The 24,604-nt window shown below is 40.8% G+C and overlaps 1 protein-coding gene across 1 annotated transcript; it reads left to right on the top strand.

The window, feature by feature from the left end:
- The first annotated feature begins 59 nt into the window (after positions 1-59).
- Positions 60-5,550, top strand: MRPL32 (mitochondrial ribosomal protein L32). The gene is made up of 3 exons (XM_061414495.1): positions 60-252; positions 2,130-2,311; positions 4,779-5,550. Exons 1-3 carry the CDS (start codon positions 123-125, stop codon positions 5,031-5,033), a joined length of 567 nt encoding a protein of 188 aa, XP_061270479.1. The 5' UTR covers positions 60-122; the 3' UTR covers positions 5,034-5,550.
- The last annotated feature ends 19,054 nt before the right edge of the window (positions 5,551-24,604 follow it).

Raw genomic sequence — 24,604 nt, 5'->3', positions numbered from 1 at the left:
TCCAGAAGCATGCTGGGAGTTATAGTTCCAGGCGCGCGTTTGCCCAATTCTGTGTCTATGCGCATGCTCAAGGTAGGGGCGGGACCCAGAGGCCTGATGGGAGTGGCTTTCGGCCGAGAAACATGGCGCCCACCATGCTGGTGCTGCTTGTTCCGCCGTTGCCCGTAGCCCGAGGACTTCTCCGGAACTGTTGGAAGCAGCTGCAGGGGAAACTTCTGCAGAGCCGACCAGGTTTTTCCAGTCCTCCATGGGGTACGTAAAGAAGGCCTCCGTGGAGAAGGGTTTGGACTGGGGACCCAGGCAGCGTGGTGAATTCTACTTGTATTTAGCCTACTCCGGTGTTCTGATGTTTGACAGCGTGTAGGGGTCGTTGTCCGGACATTCACTTACTTAAGAACAAAGACAGCAGTTTTTGCTCCCCAGTCCCCTGTAAAAAGGAAAAGAAACGTCCTCTGACTGTCCCATCCCTACAGAGAATGTAACCGAAGTGCATTTACTTAGCATCAAGGGACACCGCTCTCTAGATCTTCTTACCTTTTCTTTCCTGTCCAGTCCACCACCTAAAGCAGTTTGCCTTCTGTAGCATTTGAGCTGTATCAGTTGACTCTTGATCCTCTATTTCCCCTGAGAACTAATTTTAAATGGAAATATCTTGGGTGTTAAAATTGTCGTTGCTTTGACATTTACATTCTACTCGATTTCGAAGTTATCCCGAACATAATAACGATAATACTCAGGAGAGCCCACTAAATGTCAAGTGAAGTGAAGTGAAGTCGCTCAGTCGTGTCCGACTCTTTGCGACCCCATGGACCTGCGTCCATGATATTTTCCAGACAAGAATACTGGAGTGGGTTGCCATTTCCTTCTCCAGGGGATCTTCCCGACTCAGGGATCGAACCCGGGTCTCCCTCATTGTAGGCAGACGCTTTTACCGTCTCAGCCACCAGAAATGTTCCACTGAATATCAAAGTCAAAATATATTTCGTAAGATAATCTCCACTACTATCCCTTTAGGTGTCTCCACTTTTCAACTGAAGAACTAGACTCAGAAAGGCCCCAAGGTCACACAGACCTTCCAGAGCCTGTGCTGTTAACCACTGGTCTGTGCTTAGCAATACTTTCAGATATATTGAAAAGGAGTATCAGTTGTTAAGTGTTAAACAGCGTTGTATATTTTTAAGAGTTCCTAAAATCAAAAGAAATATTACAGGCCTGAGGAATATAGCAAGGAGAGGGTAAAGAAATCTTTTTTTTAGTTTTATTTTTAATTGAAGGATAATTACTTTACAATACTGTGTTGGTTTCTGCCATGCATCAACATGAATTGGCCATACATACACATATGGTATACATAAGCATAGCCATAGGTATACATATGTCCCCTCCCTCTTGAACTTCCCTCCCACCTCGCACTAATTTTTATAAACAGTTTAGAAAAACAAAAGTGAAACGTTGGTAGTCACAAGAGTAAATTAGTATCCTAGGAAGAGTGATGAATTAGTTCTTTTCCTTACTTTCCTTAGGGAACAAGACTAAATATTACGAGAACTAAGTGTCTTAAAGGGCCTATCAGGTTATATGACTGAGGAGCTAACTCAATTTGAATATAGTAAAAAAAAAAAAAAAGACAATCAGCATTTATATCTGTGCTGGTAGGAAGTGGATTTTGAAAGCCTCAAGCTTAAGATTTACTTGTAACTAGGTACTGCCCATCAAGTAGAATGTGGACAATTGAGTGAATTTTTTTTTTTTTTTTGCCTTGGTTTGTTTAAATTTGGTGCCTCTCACATTTTTATTCATGTTTACTACTAAACCCCTGAGTTCTGTATTTTAAGATGAGAAACTTCTGGTAGAATTTCACTGATTCATTTAAGCAAGTGCCATTAAGAAATATTCTGTTCTAAAATTATTTCAGGTATGAACTTTAAGTATATTTTAATAGCTACTAAGGTTTCCTGTTAAATGTCTATTGAATGTAATGTTTTAAGTTACATAGGCCTGCTGATACATTACTTTTGATTGTTAAAGAGAATGATACTTGGAAACGGTGATTGTTAAAGAGAATGATACTTGGAAACGGTCATTTCAGAGCTAGAAATCATTCTGTATCTCCATGGTTTATTTTGTAGGACCAGCGTTAGCGGTCCAAGGTCCAGCTATATTTTCAGAACCAACAAATGATACCAGTGGAAGTACGGAGACGTCCAGCCTTTTGGATAGTATATTTTGGATGGCAGCTCCTAAAAACAGGCGCAGCATTGAAGTGAACCGGTGTAGGAGAAGAAACCCTCATAAGCTTATTAAAGTTAAGGTAATATGGTGATTTTTGTGGGCATACTTTTTCTCATGTCCACCACTGCATAATCTCTTGATATTGTTCATATAATCTATGAGTAAGTTATTTTTAGATCCTTTATGTCTACCTTTCCCTGGTCTAAATAAATACAATATTCTTGTTATATATGTATGCATCTACTGTTCTGTAGGCTAAATACTCAGAACACAGTCAAGGAGGGAGTTCAGAGTCTGGACAGAGGACTGGGTTATAAAGAGTCTATGACTTTTGTATTGTGAGCTGTGCCAGTCCTGAGCTGTGTGATTTTGAACTATATGTAAATAAACATTTTAACTATTGCAGAGCCTGAAATTAAAGTCAGAAGCAGTAGATCTATTTGATACGGGGTTTTATTAACCCTGACAGATTTATTCTCTTCTTTTCTTGAGTCCAATGAGATACTGTGAAGTAAAATCCTTAGATAAGTAGTAAAAATAGCTAATAAGTACCTATGATATATCTAAGTGCTTTACGTGAATTGTATTTTCAGAACAGCTCTCTGAAGTAAATATTGTTTTGCTCAGTTTTAGGATGAAGAAACTGAGACAAAAAGAATTCACTTATGATCCCAAACTTAAGTAGTAGAACCAGCATTTGAGCCCTGGTAGTGTCCTATTGAAGTCCTGTTCTCTTGAAACTTTTTTGTGTATGTTCCTATCCTTCCTAAGTCACTTCAGTTGTGTCTGACTCTGTGCGACCCCATAGACGGCAGCCCACCAGGCTCCGCTGTCCCTGGGATTCTCCAGGCAAGAACACTGGAGTGGGTTGCCATTTCCTTCTCCAGTGCATGAAAGTGAAAAGTCAAAGTGAAGTCGCTCAGTTGTGTCCAACCCTCAGCGACCCCATGGACTGCAGCCTACCAGGCTCTTCCGTCCATGGGATTTTCCAAGCAAGAGTACTGGAGTGGGGTGCCACTGCTTTCTCGGTTCCTATCCTTGGACAATTCTAAATCTCAGTGCTCCTTCTCCGTCTCTCCACACACCAGCACCCACCCACCATCTCCCTTGGGTACACTTTCTTCATTGATCTAGTAACAAAAACTATAGTGTTTATTATCTTTGATTTATTAATTTATGATTTTAACAGCCATGATTTGAGTTCATGTTTATTCCATGGCATTCCCCAGGGCAGTGCAGGTGGAACTCAAGGACAGAAAATTGACTTCCATAAGCCTCCACATTCAGTATTAAAACAGACCCTTAGAACATAAGCTCAAAAGTATTACTGAGTAATGGTTGGGACCACAGTTAAAATATGGAACTGTAAAATACTTAATTAATTTAGACAGTTTTGTGTTAATATATAATTTGTTATGCTGAGGGCTTTGTTAGGAAAAGAACACTTACTGACCATGAGTATTTTTTCAATTCCTCGAGTTGAATGTACAATCCAGTTTTCCACGTATTGGAGTAAGATGAGAAGTCGGTGGGTCAAATGATTTTCAAGGTTCTTTGTTTCTTTTAGGGTTTTCCTGGTAGCTTAGAAAGATTCTGCCTGCAATGCTGGAGACCCAGGTTTGATCTTCCCTGGGTTGGGAAGATCCCCTGGAGAAGGGAATGGCAACCCACTCCAGTATTTTTGCCTGGAAAACCCCACAGGCAGAGAAGCCTGGCAAGCTACAGTCCATGGGATCACAAAGGGTTGGCCATGACTGAGAGACTAACACTTGTTTCTTTTAGAAAATGAAGTTCTTGTTGTCATCTGCCTCATAAATGTTTGTATGTTAGTCTTCAGACATGTTTAGAGTTTCTTTGATGTTCCTGTTTACTATTTGTCTTTATATTTCAAATCTACCTTTAGAACCCATTGAAAGGACTTCTTTAGAGGTTAGAATTGTCTTATTAAAATTGGATAGATGTATAAAAACTCATTAAAATACCCTCAAATTGTAATATATCAAGAGTTTTACATTAAGAAATAATCAGTGTTCATTTATAGGAAGAAAAATCATACCCCATACCAATTATACATCATAAGGAATTTGAATTGCACTGTGATGATCAGGGGAAGCCCACTTGTAAAGTGTTTGTCATCTTGTTCTTCCCAGGATTGATTGAAAGGAAGAGTGAATTCCCTTTGCCTTGGGCTTTTAGTTAAGATGCTGGCCGTGTGGATCACCCATGGGCTCCTTACCAGATGTTTAGTTTTTGAGGCTGGGGGAATGGAGTACCATTTCACATAGTAAGACTGTTGTATTTAAGTAAAAAGGTACCAGATTCAAAGTTGGTAAACCTGGATTCTACTTCCAGTTTTCCTGGAATTCAAATTGATTAATTCAAATCAATATGTGTCCTTAGTTTCCTGATTAAAATGAGGTTGAACTGGGTACTCTGTGACCTTGTGCAGGATGAACATTTCCAAAGAAGTTTAAATATAAGCCTCATCCTTGATGATGTGTGCATTTTGTTGCCTCTCATTAAATTTTCTTTCTTTCTTTTTAAAGAACAATATAGACTTTTGTCCTGAGTGTGGTCACCTGAAACAGAAACATGTCCTCTGTGGCTATTGCTATGAGAAGGTGCGCAAGGAAACGGCAGAAATCAGAAGACAGATAGGGAAGCAAGAGGGGGGCCCTTTCAGGGCTCCTACTGTGGAGACTGTGGTGCTGTACTCGGGGGAGACACCCTCTGAGCACGATCAAGGCAAGAGGATCATTGAGCGAGAGAGGAAGCGGCCATCCTGGTTCACCCAGAATTGACATCAAACATGTTTCAAGAAGATAGCTTCACATAAGACCTTTCTCCTGAAAAAGGAATATTCTTTGCTTTTACATTGGTTGTGTGCGTATTTTTAAATCATTGATGTAGCTTCAAACATCCTTTATAAGCAGTTAGTTTTTTGCAGGTAATTTGCATCAGGAGTAAAGTCTAAATGTTTCTGCAAAGGCTCAGTGGATTTCTGTCTGTTTCTATTATACAGTGACGTTTCAGTAAAGATAACATTTTCAGGTCAGAGAGATAAAACATAATTTAAAATTCATAGCCAAAATTAGGAATCTGGGTTCTAATTTTATTTATTTGCGACTGGTTTTTCTTACTCAAAAATACTTACATGTATGCTTTTATTTAAGTAACACCTGAAAATAGGTTATGTAAATTCTCAGTATCATTTTTTTAAGATGGTAGATGTAGCAGTAAGAAAAAGGTTGTTCTGTTTCTTGTTTTTCTTTTGTCTTAGCAAATTAAAATTGCCTTTGTATGGCACTTTGTATGAGATATAGTATGTTGCTTTTTTTAGATGGAACAGTTCTTGACATTTTACATTAAATCACGATAATATTCAGAATTCATTAGATGTTCATGAGATCTGTAATGAATAGTTTTGGGAGAGAGATTTTTTAAAGGAGATGTAAGTGAATTCAGTAGCACACAGAAAATGTACTGAAGGGGTTGCCCTTGCAGTTTCCTTCTAATATGACCTTTTAGTTTATTTCACATTTCATCATATTTATCTCTATAACAATGGCTTTTTTAGCCATGCAATTCCTATTTCCCGCTCCTTCCCCCATTTCTGTGTCTACTCTGAGTCCAGAGTTTGGTGTTTTCTGCCTCGTGGAAAAAAAAAAATAATAGAAGTGAAATTGCTTATTAAAACACAAAGTAAAAAAATTATAGTTGAATGAAAAATCAGTAGGCAAAATAAGATAAAGCCCAGAGATATATTTAAAACAAAATGCATGCTGCAGTGTTCTGAATACTTATAAGAATTAGGCAGTGAATTCAACACTGAACTTGCTTTTGCTTGAAAAGGACATCCATACATGAGTCTGCACAAGTTGACACATGATCCAGAAGTGTACCTCTACCCTGGTATTGTAGACAAACGCCTGAGGTACATTTTGCCCCTGAAACGTCATGAGGATTCTGTGATCCATGTTAACATGTTAACATCTACGTTAACATTCCTAAAAGTAAAATGACCAATTTCATGCAGTACAGTATAGACCAAAGATATATTATTAGAGTGTGATTCAGTGAGAGCAAATCCTTAAATCTTCCAAAATACTGGAATCGCAGTAATTAGCTCTTTGAAGACTTAGCTGCACCTTCGTGTATTTAAAAAAAAAAAAAATCTGAAGGAATTGGTTGAAGAAGGACTTATTCTGGCAGTCCTCTGCAGATGATGATTTTTCCCTCTGACAAGCCTTAGAAGTGCCTAGTGTCAAACTTCAGGTATATATCTACTTGAGGTAGAATCATGATTCATGGTGGTTTAGTCACTCAGTCATGTCTGACTTTTTGTGACCCTGTGGACTGTAGCCTTCCAGGGTCCTCTGTTCATGGGATTTTTCCAGGCAAGAATACTGGATGGAGTGGGTTGCCATTTCCTCCTCCAGGGCATCTTCTCCACCCAGGGATCGAACCTGAGTCTCCTGCATTGCAGGCAGTTTCTTTATCAATTGATCTACCAGGAAAGCCCACATGATTCATGGAGGCTAAGGCTAATGAGGTACACACCTGAATCTTCTGCTACCTACTCAGCATCTCAGTTGACTATCAGGCTGCAAAGTATGTTTGGATACACATTTTCCATAGATGTGGCAGAAGGCTACAGAGCTGAACCTAGTGAGAACATGTGGTCAGGGCCACTTTTCTGTTTGCTATTCATGGAAGATGAGGATTACTAAATGCATCCCCAAATTAGCAAAACCAGATACCTAGTTCATGTCAGAAAACCATGACATAAAGGTGAGTGCCTATCACTTTTTGAAGAGGTTATCCCACAAAGTTATCTTTATAATAGATTATATCAATTTATACCTCCAGTTTTTTTCTATCAGAAACAAAAATCATGAGTTTGTGTAAAAGATTTGTTCATGTTTTGAGCACTAGCAATGACTGTCATCCCTACTTGCCCCTTTCATCGAGATGAGACATTTTACTTCTGGAGGAAGGGATTGTGAGGAGGTAATGTCCTCTCTCAGCTTGGTGGCACTCGCCTCCATCTTCCTATTTTTTTTTTTAACTAGTTCCTAGCAGATAGCCAAGTTCTGAAAACCTAAGCATCTGACTTCATTGCATCTCCCTGCCAGAGTCCTTTGAGCCCTAAGCATCTTTTTCCTAAGCTGTTAACAATGAACTTGCAATTACTAGTTTGCAGTCTTCTCATATTTCTCATACATCTTAATAGTTTTTAAATTACAGAAATAATACTATAATTAGTGAAACAACGCAAAGTATATAACAAGAAGTTAAGAATTATTTCTCTACCACCATAGAGTATATGCTTCTAAATGCCACACTGCCAAGAGGTGGTTTCTGAAAACAGTTTTGATCGTATCACTCCCTGATAAAAACCAGGCTCCTAATGAAACCCTGTCTGGTATCCTCGTGATATGTCCCAGTCTTTGTGCCTACACAAAGCATGGTATGTGTGTACACATAGCGTGGTACACACCCCACCCTCAGGTGGTTGAAGTCATAACCACATTGAGCAGAGCACGCATGCATCTTAGCATGCGTCACTCCTCCCACTGTCCACTTTTGGCTCCACTCTGTGGTACACCACTGAGTCTCCCTCCCAGGCCCCATTTCTGATCCACCCGCTTTCCCCAACCTATAAAGAGAAAACAACTCCCCAGGTCCCCATCCTTCAGGCTCTCATACACTGTAGTGGCTTTAAACAGCGACTCTGTCTTGACGCCTGCCAATTTGGTATTTCTTGCATGGACCTCTCCCCTGAACTCCAGATTCTTATTCAACTGTGAATTTGGCCTTCCAGTCAAATGTCTATCAGATGTCTTAACCCAGTGTCTTCACTCAGAATCTCTTCTCAGTAGGGTCCTACTGTTCCTCAGTCTTCTCCATCTCAGTTGATGCCAACTCTATAGTCCAAATTGTTCAGTCATCCTTGACTCCTGAAGTCCCTCTTTCTGTGTGTGTCTCTCTGTCTCTCATAGCCAATCTATGAGCACAAATCCCACAAGTTCTACATTTAAAATAAACTTAGATTCTGATCATTCATCACCACCTGCACCTGTGCCATCATCTTGCCTAGAAAACCCAAGTACCACACTAAAAGGTCTCCCTGCCACCACCTTGGTCTCTCATAGTCCATTCCCAATGCAGCACCCAGAATCCTTTCAAAGCACATCAAGTCATGTCCCTTCTCTCTTCAAATTCCTTTACTTAAAACTTTAATTCACTTCACCCTCTCCCTCCCCTCCCTCCATGTCCATAGGTGTGTTCTCTATGTCTGCTTCTCCATTACTACCCTGAAAATAAATTCATCATTACTGTCTTTCTGGATTCCATATATATGCATCAGTAAACAATATTTACATTTCTTTTTCTGACTTACTTCACTCTGTATAATAGGCTCTTGCTTTGTCCACCTGATTAGAACTGACTCAAATGCATTCCTTTTTATGGCTGAGCAGCATCCCATTGTATACCTATGGCTGATTCTTCTTAGTGTATGACAGAAAACCACAAAATTCTGTAAAGCAAATATCCTTCAATTAAAAAAGTGGCAAAAACCTTAACTCAGCTGAAATGTGTAGGTACATACATGAGGATTTTTGCCTTATGTTGATACACACACATATGTATATATACATATTCCTTGTGAGTTTTGGTAAAATCAAAAATATTTCAGGTTTACTACAGAATTACCTCTAAAGTTTTGGTTAATCTTTTAAATATATGAATGACTTTTTCATAATTTGTGTGGTGTGACTTTTAAGATTTCCTGTTAAAGAAGTACAAAGAGTAGGGGTCTTTCATACATCCCTGGCATGGGGATCACTTCAACACTCCCCTCAGAGAACTAATTCTTACCCCTACCCTGGCCTCCCATATCCAGTTGTTATGTTTTAGAGACAGGAATAGTCCCTCAGTATTTCCAAATCTGTGTTTTGGGACTCTACTGTCTATGATTAGCGTTTCTTTTCCTGGCACACATACCAAAATAGATGCTCTGTCTTTAGCTGCAGCTGGTAAGAAGCAATGTCATCCCGTGGCCTATATCGGTGCCTAGCATCTTAATTTGTGCCTCTTGAAACAGAACGCTGTCTCTTCCCTGGCCTGGCTTCACTCCTCTCGACAGCAGAGGGCAGCCGAGAGCACGTTCCTGGTGCTTTAGGGGCTAACCAGCCCACTTTTCCCCCGACGACTTTTACTGCTTTGGAAACACTTTCCATGGTCGTGCCTGTTCCGTCACCCAGCTCCTGCTCCTCTGCTGTCCTGCTGACGTCCTGTGCCTTCCTCTTCGCCACGTTAGGGAAGTCGCTAGTGTTAAGGATGCTATTTGGAGCAAGGACGGGAGGAAAGCTAGAAGGACAACGTGTTCTGTTACTTACTCTCAGAAGCCAGCAATTCGGGATTTACCGGGCATCCCGAGCCGCCTCGCTAGGGGGCAGCAGGTCAACTGTACTGACATCTCCAGTTAAATAAAAATCCCTAGGGTCCAGAAATGCTGAGAACCTGTCGTCTGTTGCTCGGAAAGCCGTCCGCATGTGGAGAGCAGACAGGATTTCTGCAGAGGGACAGGGCTTTCTGCAACGTTGAACCCAGGTGCTGGCTTCTTCCGCTGCCCTGAGCTTCAGCGACGCTCTTCCGTAGGGGCTCCCCTCCACCCTCTTTCCTTACCCCACACCCTTGCGGTGCATCTTCTTGATCAAATTCTTTCCAAGAGCTTTCTGCAGGATAAAAGCTCAGAACGCCACTACTTTGTAACTGTTTCTCCAACGTTCTCCAATATTAGCATCTCAGTGGCTAAAAAGAAGTACCATTGCCCTAATCCTGTAATTCTTAACCAGGGCCGATTCCCTCCTCGACCCGTGGAACGGAAAACGTCTAGGTGACATTTTTGGTTGTCATCACTTGGAATGGGGGAGGAGGAAAGCTACTGGTTTCTAGTGAGTAGACAGGGATGTCACTAAACAAGTCCCCATCAAACTCAATAAAACTAATTTTGTTTTGAATAAAATATGTAAAAAGAAAATAGTTTTCTAGAAGTTTCACTTCCATTTGATCTTTTCCATACTTTAAACTCTCATGATGACCCTCAGGTCTAAGCTTTCAGTCTAATTTTACTATTGATCACCAGACCTACATATCCAAATAACACCAGGGATTTCCATCAGGATGTTACCTCCCAGTCTAACAACTTCCAAATCTTTCCCTCACAATTTGTTTCTCTGGTAACCTAGCTTGGATCATTTTTTCATCAAACATCTATCATGTCTCTTATTTCTTTCCAACTATAGCATACTTCTGCTTGGCTGATTGACATTTCCAGATTAGCTCACAGAAGGCTATTGATCACCCCTCTAACCCATCCCCATCAGCCAAACATGTACTTGACCCAAACTTTCCCATCTTGATAAAAGTCATTGTCTCGTGTAAAGTTGTTCAAGCAAAACCCTAGTCATTCCTGATTTTTCTCTTCCCTTTTCATCAGACACACAATTCAAAAGCAACTCTTCTTGATTTTACCCCTAGGACGTATCTGAGACCTGGGGCAAATGGTTTGGAGCCAAAGGCAGGGATGCAGAGAATGATTATGGAGGGGCAAGAATGGGTCTGGGGAGACAGGCCAAGGGACTCTGGCAGTAATCTAGGTCAGACATGATACAGCACAGGCCAGGACGGTGGCAGTGGACATAGAACAAGGGGAAGTTGAGATATATTTCAGAATCTTGGACTTAGTGATTATAGATCAAGGATGATTCCCAAGTTTCCGCAGCACAGGAGATGGGATCAAGGAAGCATATGTGAGGTGAGGGCAGGTTATGGGGGAAACTGAAGATACACTTTTTTGACATTTTATTTGGTATACTATTGGATATCCAAGCTGAGATAGAAAGGCAGCTAATGGACATGTGAGTGTGTAAATTCAGAAATAGCAAATGGAATTTTGGGGGCAGGATCTCAGTTCCCCAACCAAGGACTGAACCCAGGCCACGGCAGTGAAAGCCCAGAATCCTAAGCACTAGGCTACCAGGGAACTCCCCCAGATGGGATGTTTCTAAAGCCATGGAAATGAATGAGATTACCGAGGGCAAGTACTCAAGAGAGAGAAAGAGCCATAAACTGAGGACTTGCTGCCCTGCCACAGATCCCAAGAGAGGAGAGCATGTCAGGAAGAGGGAGCCAGCCGTTCAGTCAAATGTGTCTGAATGAAGATCGAAAAGAGCCCAACGACTGCAGCAAATGGAATTGGTTTGTGACATGACAAAAGTGATTTCATTTGTGTGTTGGTGGCAGAAGCCAGATTGGAGTGGGCTGAAGAGTAGGTGAACTGAGGAGGCGGAAGCAGCATTCCTAGACAGTTCTTTCAAAAAGTCGTCCTCTGCAGAGGAGTGCAGAAGTGAGACGATCACTAGAAGAGGGTAGGAGATGGAGGGGCCAATGTGTGTGTGTGTGTGTTGCAAACTGAGAGAGCAAATATGTATTTATGCTTATGAGAATTATCCAGTAAAAGAGACTGTTGGTAAAATGATGGAGAGAAGACAGCCAGCCATTCAAACAGATAGAGAGTGATATCTTTAGTGAAGCGAGAGGACAGGTCCAAGGCTCACTTTTTTTAGAAGAGGGATGCATCCTCTAACCTAGCATCTGAAGGTTAAACCAGGAGGATGACCTGGGACAAGACTGTGCAAACTTCATATCAAGGAAATGGTTTTGCTCATTAAAAGTAATGAGTAGAACTATATACAAAATAAATAATCAACAAGGACCTACTGTATAGCACAGGGAACTCTGTTCAATATTTTGCAATAACCTATATGGGAAAAGAATCTGAAAAAGAACAGATATATGTGTATAACTGAATCACTTTGCTGTATACCTGAAACTAACACAACATTGTAAATCAACTGTACACCAATATAAAATTTTTAAAAAATGAGTAGAGAGTAGTTGTAGTATTTATGGGGAGGAACTTAAAATTGGTTTTGAAAAAGACACGATTTCAGCCTAACTCTTTTGAATCCCCAGGCTATTAGCCAAATGTGTGATAACTTTCCTTTGGTTTTATTTTTATGCTTACAACCTTATCCCATGTTGTCAGGTTAACAAAAATAATTTCTTCGATTTTTCTATGATTTTATTTTTTTTTTCTTTGAAGCAAAGGGAGTTGGTAATGGACAGGGAGGCCTGGCGTACTGCAGTCCATGGGGTCGCAAAGAGTCAGACACAACTGAGAGACTGAACCAAACGGAAAGCTTCAATCCATCTGGAATTAATTTTTAAAATGTATTTGTTTATATTTGGTGACTTGAGTCTTCGTCACTACATGTGGGCTTTCTCTAGTTGCGGTGAGCGGGGACTACTCTCCGTTTCAGTGCACATGCTTCTCGTTGCGGTGGCTTCCCTTGTTGCAGAGCCCAGACTCTAGGCACACAGGTTTCAGGAGCTGCAACACCTGGGCTCAGTTGTTGGAGGTTGTTGTTCCTAGAGCTCGTGAGCTCCAGTAATTGTGACGCATGAATTTTAAGTTGCCTGAGGCATGTGGAATCCTCCCAGACCAGGGATCAAACCCATGTCCCCTGCATTGGTAGGCAGATTCTTATCCACTGTACCACTAAGGAAGTTCTGGAATTAATTTTGGTATGTGATATACGGACAGAATCTAACATGATTCTGTTTTTACCCTCAGGTGCATCACTGATTTCATCTTTAGAGAAATGTCTATTCGACTCCTTAGTCCATTTTGAATCAAATTGTTTGATTTTATTGTTGTTGTTGAATTGTGGGGGTTCTTTATATATTCTAGATATTAACCCCTTATAAAATATATGGTTGGCAGATATTTTCTCGTGGGTTGCCTTTTCATTTTATGGATGGCATCCTTTAATGCACAAAGGATTAATACTGTTTAATGTTTACACACTTTTCCACTGTAAATTCTTCCATATGCTAGGATCTGTCTCAGGCTATTCCTTCCCATTTCTGTTCATGAACCAGGACAATGACATTTTAATTACTGCCACATTATAATGCATTTTACAGTGTGGTAAAGGAGGTATCTCCTCTTTACTCTTCTTTGTTAAAAAAAAAAAAAATAGCTCTGTATTTTCCAGAGTGGACTTTTAATCATCTGGGCAAGTGTTATATTCATTAGGATTTTGCTTAGGACAATATTAACTCTAAAATTTAATGAATTTGACATATTTACTCTTTCTACATAGCAACATTAGCATTTTTCTCTATTTATTTCATCTTATTTCCTACCTCTAATTAAGGTTATCTGGTTTTCCTCAGACAGATCCCATGCACTCATTGCAAGGATCAGTGCCCTTGACCCAAAGCATTGGCAGCAAAGAGGAGATTGTATCCTTTTACTTAGATGGTGAGACCTCCACCTCCATCAGACACGTCCATTTACTAAAGTAGCTGGAGAAGCCAAAAGAAATCTGAGAAGCCTAATTCACTTTCATACTTTTCTGGAATAAGCCTAGAAGTCTGGGTCTCTGACTCTGCCCTCAGGACAGCCCCATCCACAATTTTCCTTTTCCCATTTTCCTGCCATTAGACTTAGATGAAGCAAGTAATTCCTTTTGGTCTGATATATTGATGATTTAATGTTATGCATCATGTGCCATTGCAGAGGCTTAATGGTTATTTCTGCTGATACAATCTTCTAGAATATGAAGGCCAGGGACATCTAAGTGTATACTTTGAGCTAACCTAGGATGTGGTTTATAGGAGATAAAAATGAGCACTAGGAAAGATAAATTCTCAAAGCCTTTTAAAAAATATTATTTTCAGTTAACTCTATCATTCAGAAACCATATTAGTCTTTAGGGACTTCCTTGACCATCCAGTGGTTAAGACTTCACCTTCCAATGCAGGGGGTACAGGTTCCATCCCTGGTTGGGGAGCGAAGATCTCACATGCCTTAGGGCCAAAAACCCCCAACACATAAAACAGAATCAATATTGTAACAAATTCAATAAAGACTTTAAAAATAATATAATGAAATTTAAAAGATAAAGTGCCTTAAAAAAATACAAACAAAAACAGTATTAATCTTTATATTAAAATCAAAAGCATTTTACTTCAATATGTTGGTGAACGTTTACTAAATATATATTATATGTCAGGCATTTTGCATATGTTATAAATAATCTTTAAAATAACATTGAAGAACAAATATTAATTACCACAGCTATGGCCTATTGAGTGTGTACAACACATGAGGCCCAGTGCTGAATGTTTCACATAGATTATTGTATTTTTATATAGTATATATTGTTGTAAAATTCTGATTTTTTTCCTGTGATATTTCTTGTATCCGATCCAGAAAGCCAGATATTTTAATTTTTCAAAGATGGAAAAACAAAAAGGAACAAAAGAAAGCTTTTAAAAATCCTGGCCTTTAAGGGAGAAAGCAGAGAATAAAGTCTTGGGGGAGGCACATGTTAGTAATAGGACTCCTTGCCCCAAGCACTTGCTCAATGTCCTGAGCCAGAGAGTAGGAGAAAGTTCCCTGGGCCTTGCCTGTCCCACCCAGTCCCCAGTCACACTCTACGCTTGGAGGAGGGCTAGAGTCTTATTCTTTGGGTGCAGCCTCAGGGAGGCAGAAAGACTCCAGAGAAGAAGGGGCTGCATGGTATTTTTAGGCAGGTGGGCCTTTTGCAGTATCATGGAGACATGAAAAACTACAGAATGTCTGGTCCTGACAAGTCTTGCTTACAGGAGCCAAGGATGCTCCAGGTCGGGCCAGACAGTATGATGGCTTCTCAGTGGACACCAAAAACCCATATCTGCCCTGTCTCCTGTCTCTTGTCACCAGGTAAATCCTCCAAAATCTAAAGGGAAAAAAGGAAAGGCATCCTTGAGAAAGGTAGGGTGCTGCATATGGTGTATGGTGGGAGCGAGTGGGACCGTGACCCCTGAATTGGCAGCTGGGTCGGTCCCCTGATGGAATGCAGCCTCACTCTGTGAGGTAGACTCGGGTGCAGAAGCAATCCTGCCTGATGTCATACAGGGAAGGACTACAATTTGAGCCTAAACTGATTCTAAATCTGAAATTCTAGGGGTTTATTTGCAGCAACATGGATACAACTAGAGATTATCAGACCTAGTGAAGTAAGTCAGAAAGAGAAAGACAAATGTCATACGAAATCACTTATATGTGGAATCTAAAATATGACACAAATGAATGTATCTATGAAACAGAAGCAGACTCTCAGACATAAAGAACAGACTTGTGTTTGCTCAGAGGGGAGGGCTGGGGGAGAGATGGAGTGGGAGCCTGGGATTAGCAGATGTAAGCTGTTATATATAGCATGGTTAAAAAACAAGGTCTTACTGTAGAGCACAGGAACTATATTCAATATCCTATGATAAACCATATGGAAAAATATAAAAAGAAGGTGTATATATATGTGTGTCTGTTTGTGTGGAACTGAATTACTTTGCTGTACAGTAGAAATTAACACAACATTGTAAATCAACTGCACTTCAAAAATAAAAAGAGAAAAAAGAGCAAAATCCTAGGGGCTTTATCACTGTGATAGACCACCTTAGGGTTTACAGATGGTAAAAATGACACAGACTCACCTACAGCCTAGAGCTCACAGAGGGGAGCTGGGATCCAAGGTCGGCCTTGGCTCCTATTCCCTGAGCCTCACGGCCTCCACAGGGTGGCCATGTGCTCATCTTAAGGCCTCTCTTTTTAATTCTATGGAGTAAATGTTGGCCAGTCTCCCAGATGGCATATGGATATACATAGTAGAATAGATTATTTGAGCTTGAAATAACTTAGTCCAATGGCTTCATTTGGAGCTCAGGAAATTTAAGCCTAGACTTAACCCAAGATCACAAAGCCAATGAATGTTAGATGAGAGTCTAGAACTGTTTACCTGGACCATAATGCCAGCCACACTTGACTCTTTAAATGTTCATTTTTTAAGAAATAACATAAATACCAAGCATCATCAAAAATGGAGATAATGAGACATTGTTATTGTAACTTCTGGAGGTAATGATACTTCTTTCTCCATGGTTATGATACCAGTTTATACAAACAGTAGCAATTACCAGACCTGGTGATTTCCTTGTAACACTAGAGTTACCATGTTGAAGAGTGAAGATGTAGAGCATTTCCATCATTTCAGAAAGGCCCATGGGACAGCACTGCTCTACAGAAAGTCAATCAAGGAGTTAAATGAAGTTGATGGAGTTCACTCTAAACACTATCAATCTCCAAATGTCCTTGGTTTCAAAATGGCGGGGTTAACACATCCTGCACTCACCTTTGTATGTTATACAGAGGACAATATTAGTTAAATGAATGGCAACTTAATTTACAATTCCCCAGGCTTGCATGTAAAGATCCATCTCACTGTGACATCACCATCACTGAATACATTTTTTCACAGATGTATTTCTATTTTATGATGCTCTCTTCAAAAGAAGCTATTTTTGGACTTATAAATTTTATCCTCTTTTGCTCTTTCAATTTATTAATTCAAGTTTTGCCCTTATTTTTCAGAAATATCCATTCATCTAAACCATAATAAAACTAGTCACATCCAAGTATGTTTTTTATCTGTTGTCTCAATCAAGGCTATGGTTTTTCCAGTGGTCATGTATGGATGTGAGAGTTGGACTGTAAAGAAAGCTGTTGCTGCTGCTAAGTCGCTTCAGTCGTGTCTGACTCTGTGCGACCCCATTGACGGCAGCCCACCAGGCTCCCCCGTCCCTGGGATTCTCCAGGCAAGAACACTGGAGTAGGCTGCCCTTTCCTTCTCCAATGCGTGAAAGTGAAGTTGCTCAGTCGTGTCCGACTCCTAGCGACCCCATGGACTGCAGCCTACCAGGCTCCTCCGTCCATGGGATTTGCCAGGCAAGAGTACTGGAATGGGTTGCCATTCTCTCTCTGAAAAGCTGAGTGTCGAAGAATTGATGCTTTTGAACTATGGTGTTGGAGAAGACTCTTGAGAGTCCTTTGGACTTCAGGGAGATCCAACCAGTCCATCCTAAAGGAGATCAGTCCTGGGTGTTCATTGGAAGGACTGATGCTGAAGCTGAAACTCCAATACTTTGGCCACCTCATGTGAAGAGTTGACTCATTGGAAAAGACCCTGATGCTGGGAGGGATTGGGGGCAGGAGGAGAAGGGGACGACAGAGGATGAGATGGCTGGATGGCATCACCGACTCAATGGACATGAGTTTGGGTAAACTCCAGGAGTTGGTGATGGACAGGGAGGCCTGGCGTGCTGCAATTCATGGGGTCGCAAAAGAGTCAGACGTAACTGAGCTACTGAACTGAACTGAGGAGTAATGCATTAAAACTTTCCATAACAATTGAGTTTTTGAAGTTTTCTCCTTGTATTTTGAACATTAAAATTTCCTTGTGATGATATGTTATTTTTCACATGGTAAGAAATAATACAGAGAGATCATGAATATAGTTTAACTCAGTTCCCCCCAGTGGTAACATTTGTAAAACTGTAGTATAATATCACAACCAGAATATCAACAAACAATCCATGAATCTTACTCAGATTCTCCCAGTTTTACTTGTACTTGTGTATGTGACTGTGTATGTGTGTTTAGCTCTAAATAATTCTATCATAGTTAAGATACTGAACAAATCCATTACCACAAGGACCCCTCTCTTGATTTATATTTTTTCTGAGGAGTGCTTGAGTTCACATGCAACACTCTGGGGATATCTGGTTTGTGGGTTAAGGGGCAGGGGAATTCAGAAAGTGTATTTCTGAGGGGAAATAAAAGGATGTGGGTATAAGGGAAGAGAAAAAAGGAACTAAACTTCAGGCATAAACAAAGACTCAAGGTTAGCCTGATATTTTGTTGCTGTTGTTCAGTAGCTACATCCTATCCAACTCTTTTCAACCCATCTACTGTAGCACACTAGGCTTCCCTGTCCTTCACTGTCTCCCTGAGTTTGCTCAACCTCATGTCCATTAAGTCGGTGATGCTATCTAACCATCTCACCCTGTCACCCCCTTCTTCCCTTGCCCTCAATCTTCCCCAGAATCAGGGTCTTTTCCAAAGAGTTGGCCAAAGTATTAGAGCTTCAGTTTCAGCATCAGTCCTTCCAATGAATAATAGGGTTGATTTCCTTTAGGATTGACTGGTTTGATCTTCTTGCATTCCTAGGGACTCCCAAGAGTCTTCTCCAGCACCGCAACTGGAAAGCCTGATACATAGATGCCAAAAGAGGCTTGGTTCACGTTTTCAACATAACCTCAGTGCTAAACTTCATCTCTACCTACAGACCCAATAACCTTCTCTAAGCTAATATGTCCAAAAGACAACCCTTGATCTTTCTCCTCTGTCTGATCTTCTCTTCCTTCAGGCTTCCCTCTTTCAGTAAACACTAGCATTAATCATCTCCCATTCTTAGAGTTATCCTCTCCTACACATATCCAGTCTTTCAGCCAAATCTGTTGGCTTTACCTTCAAAGTACAGTATGAACCTGACCTTATCTGTAGCCCCTCCTCCACCCCCATCCCGGCTCATTATCCTTCATTGTCTTATTGTGATGACTCATAACTTGTTTCCTGCTTTCTGCTGTTACCTCTATATTTCATTCTTCTCTCAGTTGGAGCAATTCTTTTGAAAAAAGGTCAGATTATGTTTCCTTTGCTCAAAACCCTCCCTTGGCATCCACATCTTATCAGAATGAAATGTAAGTTGCTATTTTGGGCCTCAAGTCCATTCCCAAGTCTGTCTATCAGCCACCTACTCTTTCAACCACTTTCCCCTTTGCTCTCTGTGCTCCAGATTTTGCATTCAGATTTTGTCCTTTCCGTTCATCAAACATGCCCAACCCTGCTCAGTCCTGGGCTCCTTGACGTGCCCAGCTCCCTCTGCTTGGAAGGCTGTCTGTAGAGTGTATTCCTCAATTCATTCAGGCCTCTGTCCCAGGTCACCATCTAAGAGAGATTTTCCTGACTACTGGGACCTCAGCTCCCTTCTCTGCAGGAGCCCTTTGCCTAGTGTCATCCTAGTATTACAAACATGCTTTTCATTGGCCTGTTATCCTCCTGTTACTTGCTTGTTAGCCAATTGAAAGCCAGGATTTTGCCTATTATCTCTCTGTTGTTGCCCCTGGACCTCTCCTGGTATCTGCCACATAGAAGACAACTTAATGAACCTTGTTTGAATGGTTGAATAAACGTCACTGTTCTATACCATGAACCATAGTAAATGTGAAATGATGTAAAAGAATGAAGCCTCACAATAGGTCTGCATACTAGCTATTTTTAAATTCTCTGATGGATGTTGGAAAAATGAAAATTTCTGGATGATCAGCTGAAGCTACTGAGTGCCACTCGTCACAACTCTTGTCATAATCAACTCATTGAAGTAGGGGAGGCACACTGTTTATCTAACTGAATGAGTGTAAACCAGGAAGGTGAGGACACAAATGTAAAGTTTGTGGGTTGAAGTTAACGTGGAAAAGTGTAGTATTAAGTAAACATAAGTGAGCAGTGACACACACTCTGCACTGACAGACCTATACACCATTACAGGGCAAGAGGAATTTCGTCTCTTGCAAAAGAGAGAAAAGAATGAAATGGAGAAGGCGAGATTGGCACTATTTAAATCTATGCCTTTATGTTTTATCTCCTAATTGTGACCCAAGGTTATAAATCAAGATAATAAAAACTGATAAATGCATTGCCTTAATTTTCCCCCCAGGCAAGGTAAAGGCAGATGGAAGAAAGCATCGAAACAAAACCTCTCTGGCAGAGACTCCTCATTACTGTTCATTTTATTTCCTGGCACTCAAACACAAGAGTACAGTTTTTACTTGTCGTTGCAGAGGAGAGGGAGCCTGGGGTCAGATAATAACGGTGGAAGCCACAAGAGAGAAAGTTCCTTTTAGAGTGAGAAGTTAGAAGCGTTCTCAGTGACGCTGCAGATACTGTGCTCAGGTCCTTTGCTCAGGTCACAACCCAAATCTAGGCTCCAGGCTCGGCTCTGAGACAGAAATAAATATTCCTGACAACTTTACTTTCAGAGGTTTAGATGAAATGAGCAGAAATTAAACCAAAGTTGGAGGGAATTAATCTCTAGTTTACCTGATTTCTTGCTGAATATCTACCTCTTGAGGTTCTACAGTCAAAAAGGAAGGCATTCTAGGGACTTAGCTTCTCCCCCTTTCTTTATTAAAGTGATAGAGAAATTTTTTTAAAAAAAAGAATAAGAACATATTCTCTACAGTATTTAAAAATGCACCTCTATCTCCAGAGATCTCCAGAGTGTGCTGGTAAGTTACTTTTATCTCTCATGGGAAATAGGAGGCAAATGAGTAATACAGGTAATCTCTTAGAAGCCTTCAAAATAGGAAATTTGGGACTGCCCTGGAAGTCCAGTGGTTAAGATTCTGTGCTGCCACTGAACCCGTTGAACCCACAGGGGGCAAGTGTTCAGCCCTTGGTTGGGGAACTAAGATTCCACATGCGTGGCAAAAAAAAGAAAATTTAATCTTCTATGAAGTCAGAAATTTACTCCATAAAACTAACTTAAGAAAATGATTTCTGTCTTCAAAAGCCTCCAGAGCTTGCAATGAAGGGTAAAATCCATACCAGAGTTCTCCTTCCTTGTCCTGCCTTTGTTCCCTGAGTGAAGGTCATGATAAAGATGGAGTAAGATGAGAAGAGGCAAATGAAGAAGCTGGGGCTTGAATAATGCACACGCTGGAGCAGTCCCATGGGAGCAAGTGGGAGTGAACTGTGGCTCCCAGGTCTCTAAACAGGGATCACTCATTCATGGCCAGCAGGCTGATGGTGCTTTGACAAGCAGGGCAGGGTGTGAACTCAATCCTGGCTCCTCCCTTTGCTTCTTAGTTCAGTGACCATGAGCCCTCAGTTTCCTTGTCTGTCAATTACATAACTTTTTTAAACATTTTTTTAATGGACCGTTTTTAAAGTCTTTATTGAATTTGCTACAATACTGCTTCTTTTTTTTTATGTTGTTTTTTTTTTTTTTTTTACCTTGAGGCAAGTGGGATCTTAGGTCCCTGACCAGAATCAAAAATGCACCCCCTGCTTTGGAAGATGAAATCTTAACCATTGGAATAACAGGGATGTCCCTACATAAATTGTTAATTAAACAATGCATAAATGTACCTCCACTGGTACCTACTGTATAGCAGGTGGTCCTAAAATACCCATTTTCTTATCTCCTAATTACCTTTACTAAGAACAGGATGAAGGGCCCCGTACACTTGGCGAGGAGAATATACCCTCAATAGATCATAAAGCACATTACTAGTTGTGCCATAAAAAGACACTAATAGAGAGAATTAGAGGAGGAGACACTAGCCAGAGGGGTCAAAGGAGCCTTCCAAAAGTAGTTTTCCAGAAATCACCTTGAGGCCCCTGTGCCTGGTTTCCTATTCACATCTACTTGCCAAATTCCAAGTTCAGCTTTCTTTTTTTTTTTTTTTTTTTGGCCTCACCATGTGGCATGTAGAACTTCTCTGATCAGGAATCAAACCCATGCCTCTTGCATTAGAAGCACAGAGTCTTAACCACTGGACCACCAAGAAAGTCTTCCACTTTCATCTTGATCTGGCTCCACCTTTACTCCCCCAACCATTTCATTTATGGACTTTGGATTCTCTAACTGCCCCATTTTCTGACTTTTCCCAGGAGGCAGTTTCCTGCTCCCAGCCCCCAACCTGGGAGACCAGCCTCACTGTGGGCAAGCGGCTCACTTTTCCTCTTCTAACGGTTAGATCAAGGCAATTAGAAGTGCCAGGTTCAGCAGAACAAAACCTGGGCTTTCATTCCCATATCATGAATTTGCCTGTGTACTGGCTGCTGGGACCACATGGGTGTAAGCCCTGAAGTGTAAACGCCTTGGTAGGGATTTGAATGATTTTTATTTCCAAAACTAAATCTTAAAAATGTGATTTAACATCATCGTTGTCCTCTAAGTGCTTCTGATTTTAGAAAGACATTCTATTAGCATCTGATACTATTAACTGAGGCATGAGCTTGCCTTCATCAGAGGCAGAAAAATGTCTTTGGAAGGAAACAAGATCGTTACAACTCAAACATGCAAAACTGTATCAAATCAGCAATCTTTCAACTATTTCAATTTTAAATATTCTCACTACCTGTTGTTAATGAGTCTGACTCTTTGTGACCCTGTGATGGCAACACCATGCCAATCTTCCCTGTCCTTCACTATCTCTTGGAGTTTGCTCAAACTCAAAACCTCCGAGGAAGATAAAGAAATAGAGAGTAACCTTGTCTTGAGAAGAAATTGCTGCTCAGCTTTAGATGTGGTAGAGTAGAAAGAAAAAACTGCCTGACTGATAAAAAAGAATGAAATTTTGCCATTTGCAACAGCATGGATGGACTTGGATGGTATCACGCTTAGTGAAATAAGTCAGGCAGAGAAAGACAAATACTGTATGATTACACTTATATTGTGATATCGTATGTGGACTCTAAAAAGTAAAACAAACTAGTGAACGTAGCAAGAGAGAAATACACTCACAGGTAACAGAGAACAAACTAGTGGTTCACTACTGGGAGAGGGAAGCAGGAAGGGGGAAGATAAGGGCAGGGGATTAAGAGGTGCAAACTACCATGTATAAAATAAATAAGCTACAGCACTGGGAATATAGCGAAAATCCTCTAATGCCTATAAATGGAGTGTAATGTTTCAAAACTGTAAATCACTGTGTTCAATACCTGAAACTTATATAATATTGTAAATCAACTATATTTTAATTAAAAAAAAAAAAACCTGCCCGGCTGAACAGTGTTAAATTATTTACTACACTGTGCTCCTGCAGTGGGAGTCTGTGAAATGCTGTGTTATTTTTAAGCCTAAATAACTTCAGTGATTACCATAAACCCTTAGAAATCCTCTGTACCCAATATCAAGAATATAACTTTCTAAATAAATCTCGATGCTGAGAATTAATTGTGCATTGAATTAAAAGCTATAGAGAAGCTTGTCTCTAGCACTATGTACTTCCACCTTTAGTTCTGTTCAGTCGCTCAGTCATGTCCAACTCTTTGTGACCCCATGGACTGTAGCATGCCATGCTTCCCTGTCCATCACCAACTCCCGGAGCTTACTCAAACTCATGTCCATGGAGCCAGTGATGCCATCAAACCATCTCATCCTCTACCATCCCCTTCACCTCCTGCCTTCAATCTTTCCCAGCCATCAGGGTCTTTTCCAGTGAGTCAGTTCTTTGTATCATGTGGCCAAAGTATTGGAGCTTCAGCTTCAGCATCAGTCCTTCCAATGAACATTCAGGACTGATTTCCTTTAGGATAGACTGATTGGTTGTCCTTGCAGTCCAAGGGACTCTCAAGAGTCTTCTCCAGCACCACAGATCAAAAGCATCAGTTCTTCAGCACTCACTTTCTTTATAGTCCAACTCTCACATCCACTCATGACTACTGGAAAAACCATAGCCTTGACTAGACAGACCTTTGTTGGCAAAGTAATGTCTCTGCTTTTTAATATGCTGTCTAGGTTTATCATAGCTTTTCTTCCAAGGAGCAAGTGTCTTTTAATTTTATGGCTGCAGTAACCATCTGCAGTGATTTTGGAGCCCAAGAAAATAAAGTCAGTCACTGTTTCCACTGTTTCTCCAACTCTTTGCCATGAAGTGATGGGACCGGATGCCATGATCTTAGTTTTTTGGATGCTGAGTTTTAAGCCAACTTTTTCACTCTCCTCTTTCACTTTTACCAAGAGGCTCTTCAGTTCCTCTTCACTTTCTGCCATAAGGGTGGTATCATCTGCATATCTGAGGTTATTGATATTTCTCCCAGCAATCTTGATTCCAGCTTGTGTTTCATCCAGCCTGGCATGTCACATGATGTACTCTGCTCCCACGTTCCTTTATCCTAAAATTGAATATATCCCAAATCTAGGTCTTGAATCCCTGGTCCTCTCACTAAAGCACGCTAACCTAGGATTTGCTTTACCTTTGCGGCTCCATCTTCAGACCAATCACCCTTCTGATCCGGATCAGGTTTTCCTATTGCTTTTTGGATTTGGACAGCTTACCACATTCAATGTCTACCAGTGAGAATCCTTTCCTAAAACTGCTGTTTCTTCATGGATGCTAAAATCTGCCCTCTTGCATAACACCAGAATCTTGACTCCTTTAGCATTTTTAGTAGGAAAGGAGGCACTGCTAGTTTCCATCCACTTGGGAAATTCTCTCTCCCCTAAATCCCCTTTTTTCTGACCATTTCTAGGTCACACCACCAGAGGCCCCCAGAGAAAAGTTGTTGTTTAGTCCTAAGTCTTATCAGACTCTTTGTGACCCCATGGACTGTAGCCTGCCAGGCTCT

This window comes from Bos javanicus, chromosome 4, assembly GCF_032452875.1.
Source record: "Bos javanicus breed banteng chromosome 4, ARS-OSU_banteng_1.0, whole genome shotgun sequence".
Taxonomy (NCBI): domain Eukaryota; kingdom Metazoa; phylum Chordata; class Mammalia; order Artiodactyla; family Bovidae; genus Bos; species Bos javanicus.
Note: the sequence above shows the minus strand (reverse complement) of the source record. Positions and strands in the feature narration are given on the sequence as shown.

Bases quoted from the DNA above. Each gene is read 5' to 3' on its own strand.
- MRPL32 (XM_061414495.1), top strand. From the start codon at position 123: ATGGCGCCCACCATGCTGGTGCTGCTTGTTCCGCCGTTGCCCGTAGCC. The intron at 253-2,129 runs GTACGTAAAGAA...TTTATTTTGTAG, and splicing joins TTTTTCCAGTCCTCCATGGG to GACCAGCGTTAGCGGTCCAA. The intron at 2,312-4,778 runs GTAATATGGTGA...TTCTTTTTAAAG, and splicing joins ATAAGCTTATTAAAGTTAAG to AACAATATAGACTTTTGTCC.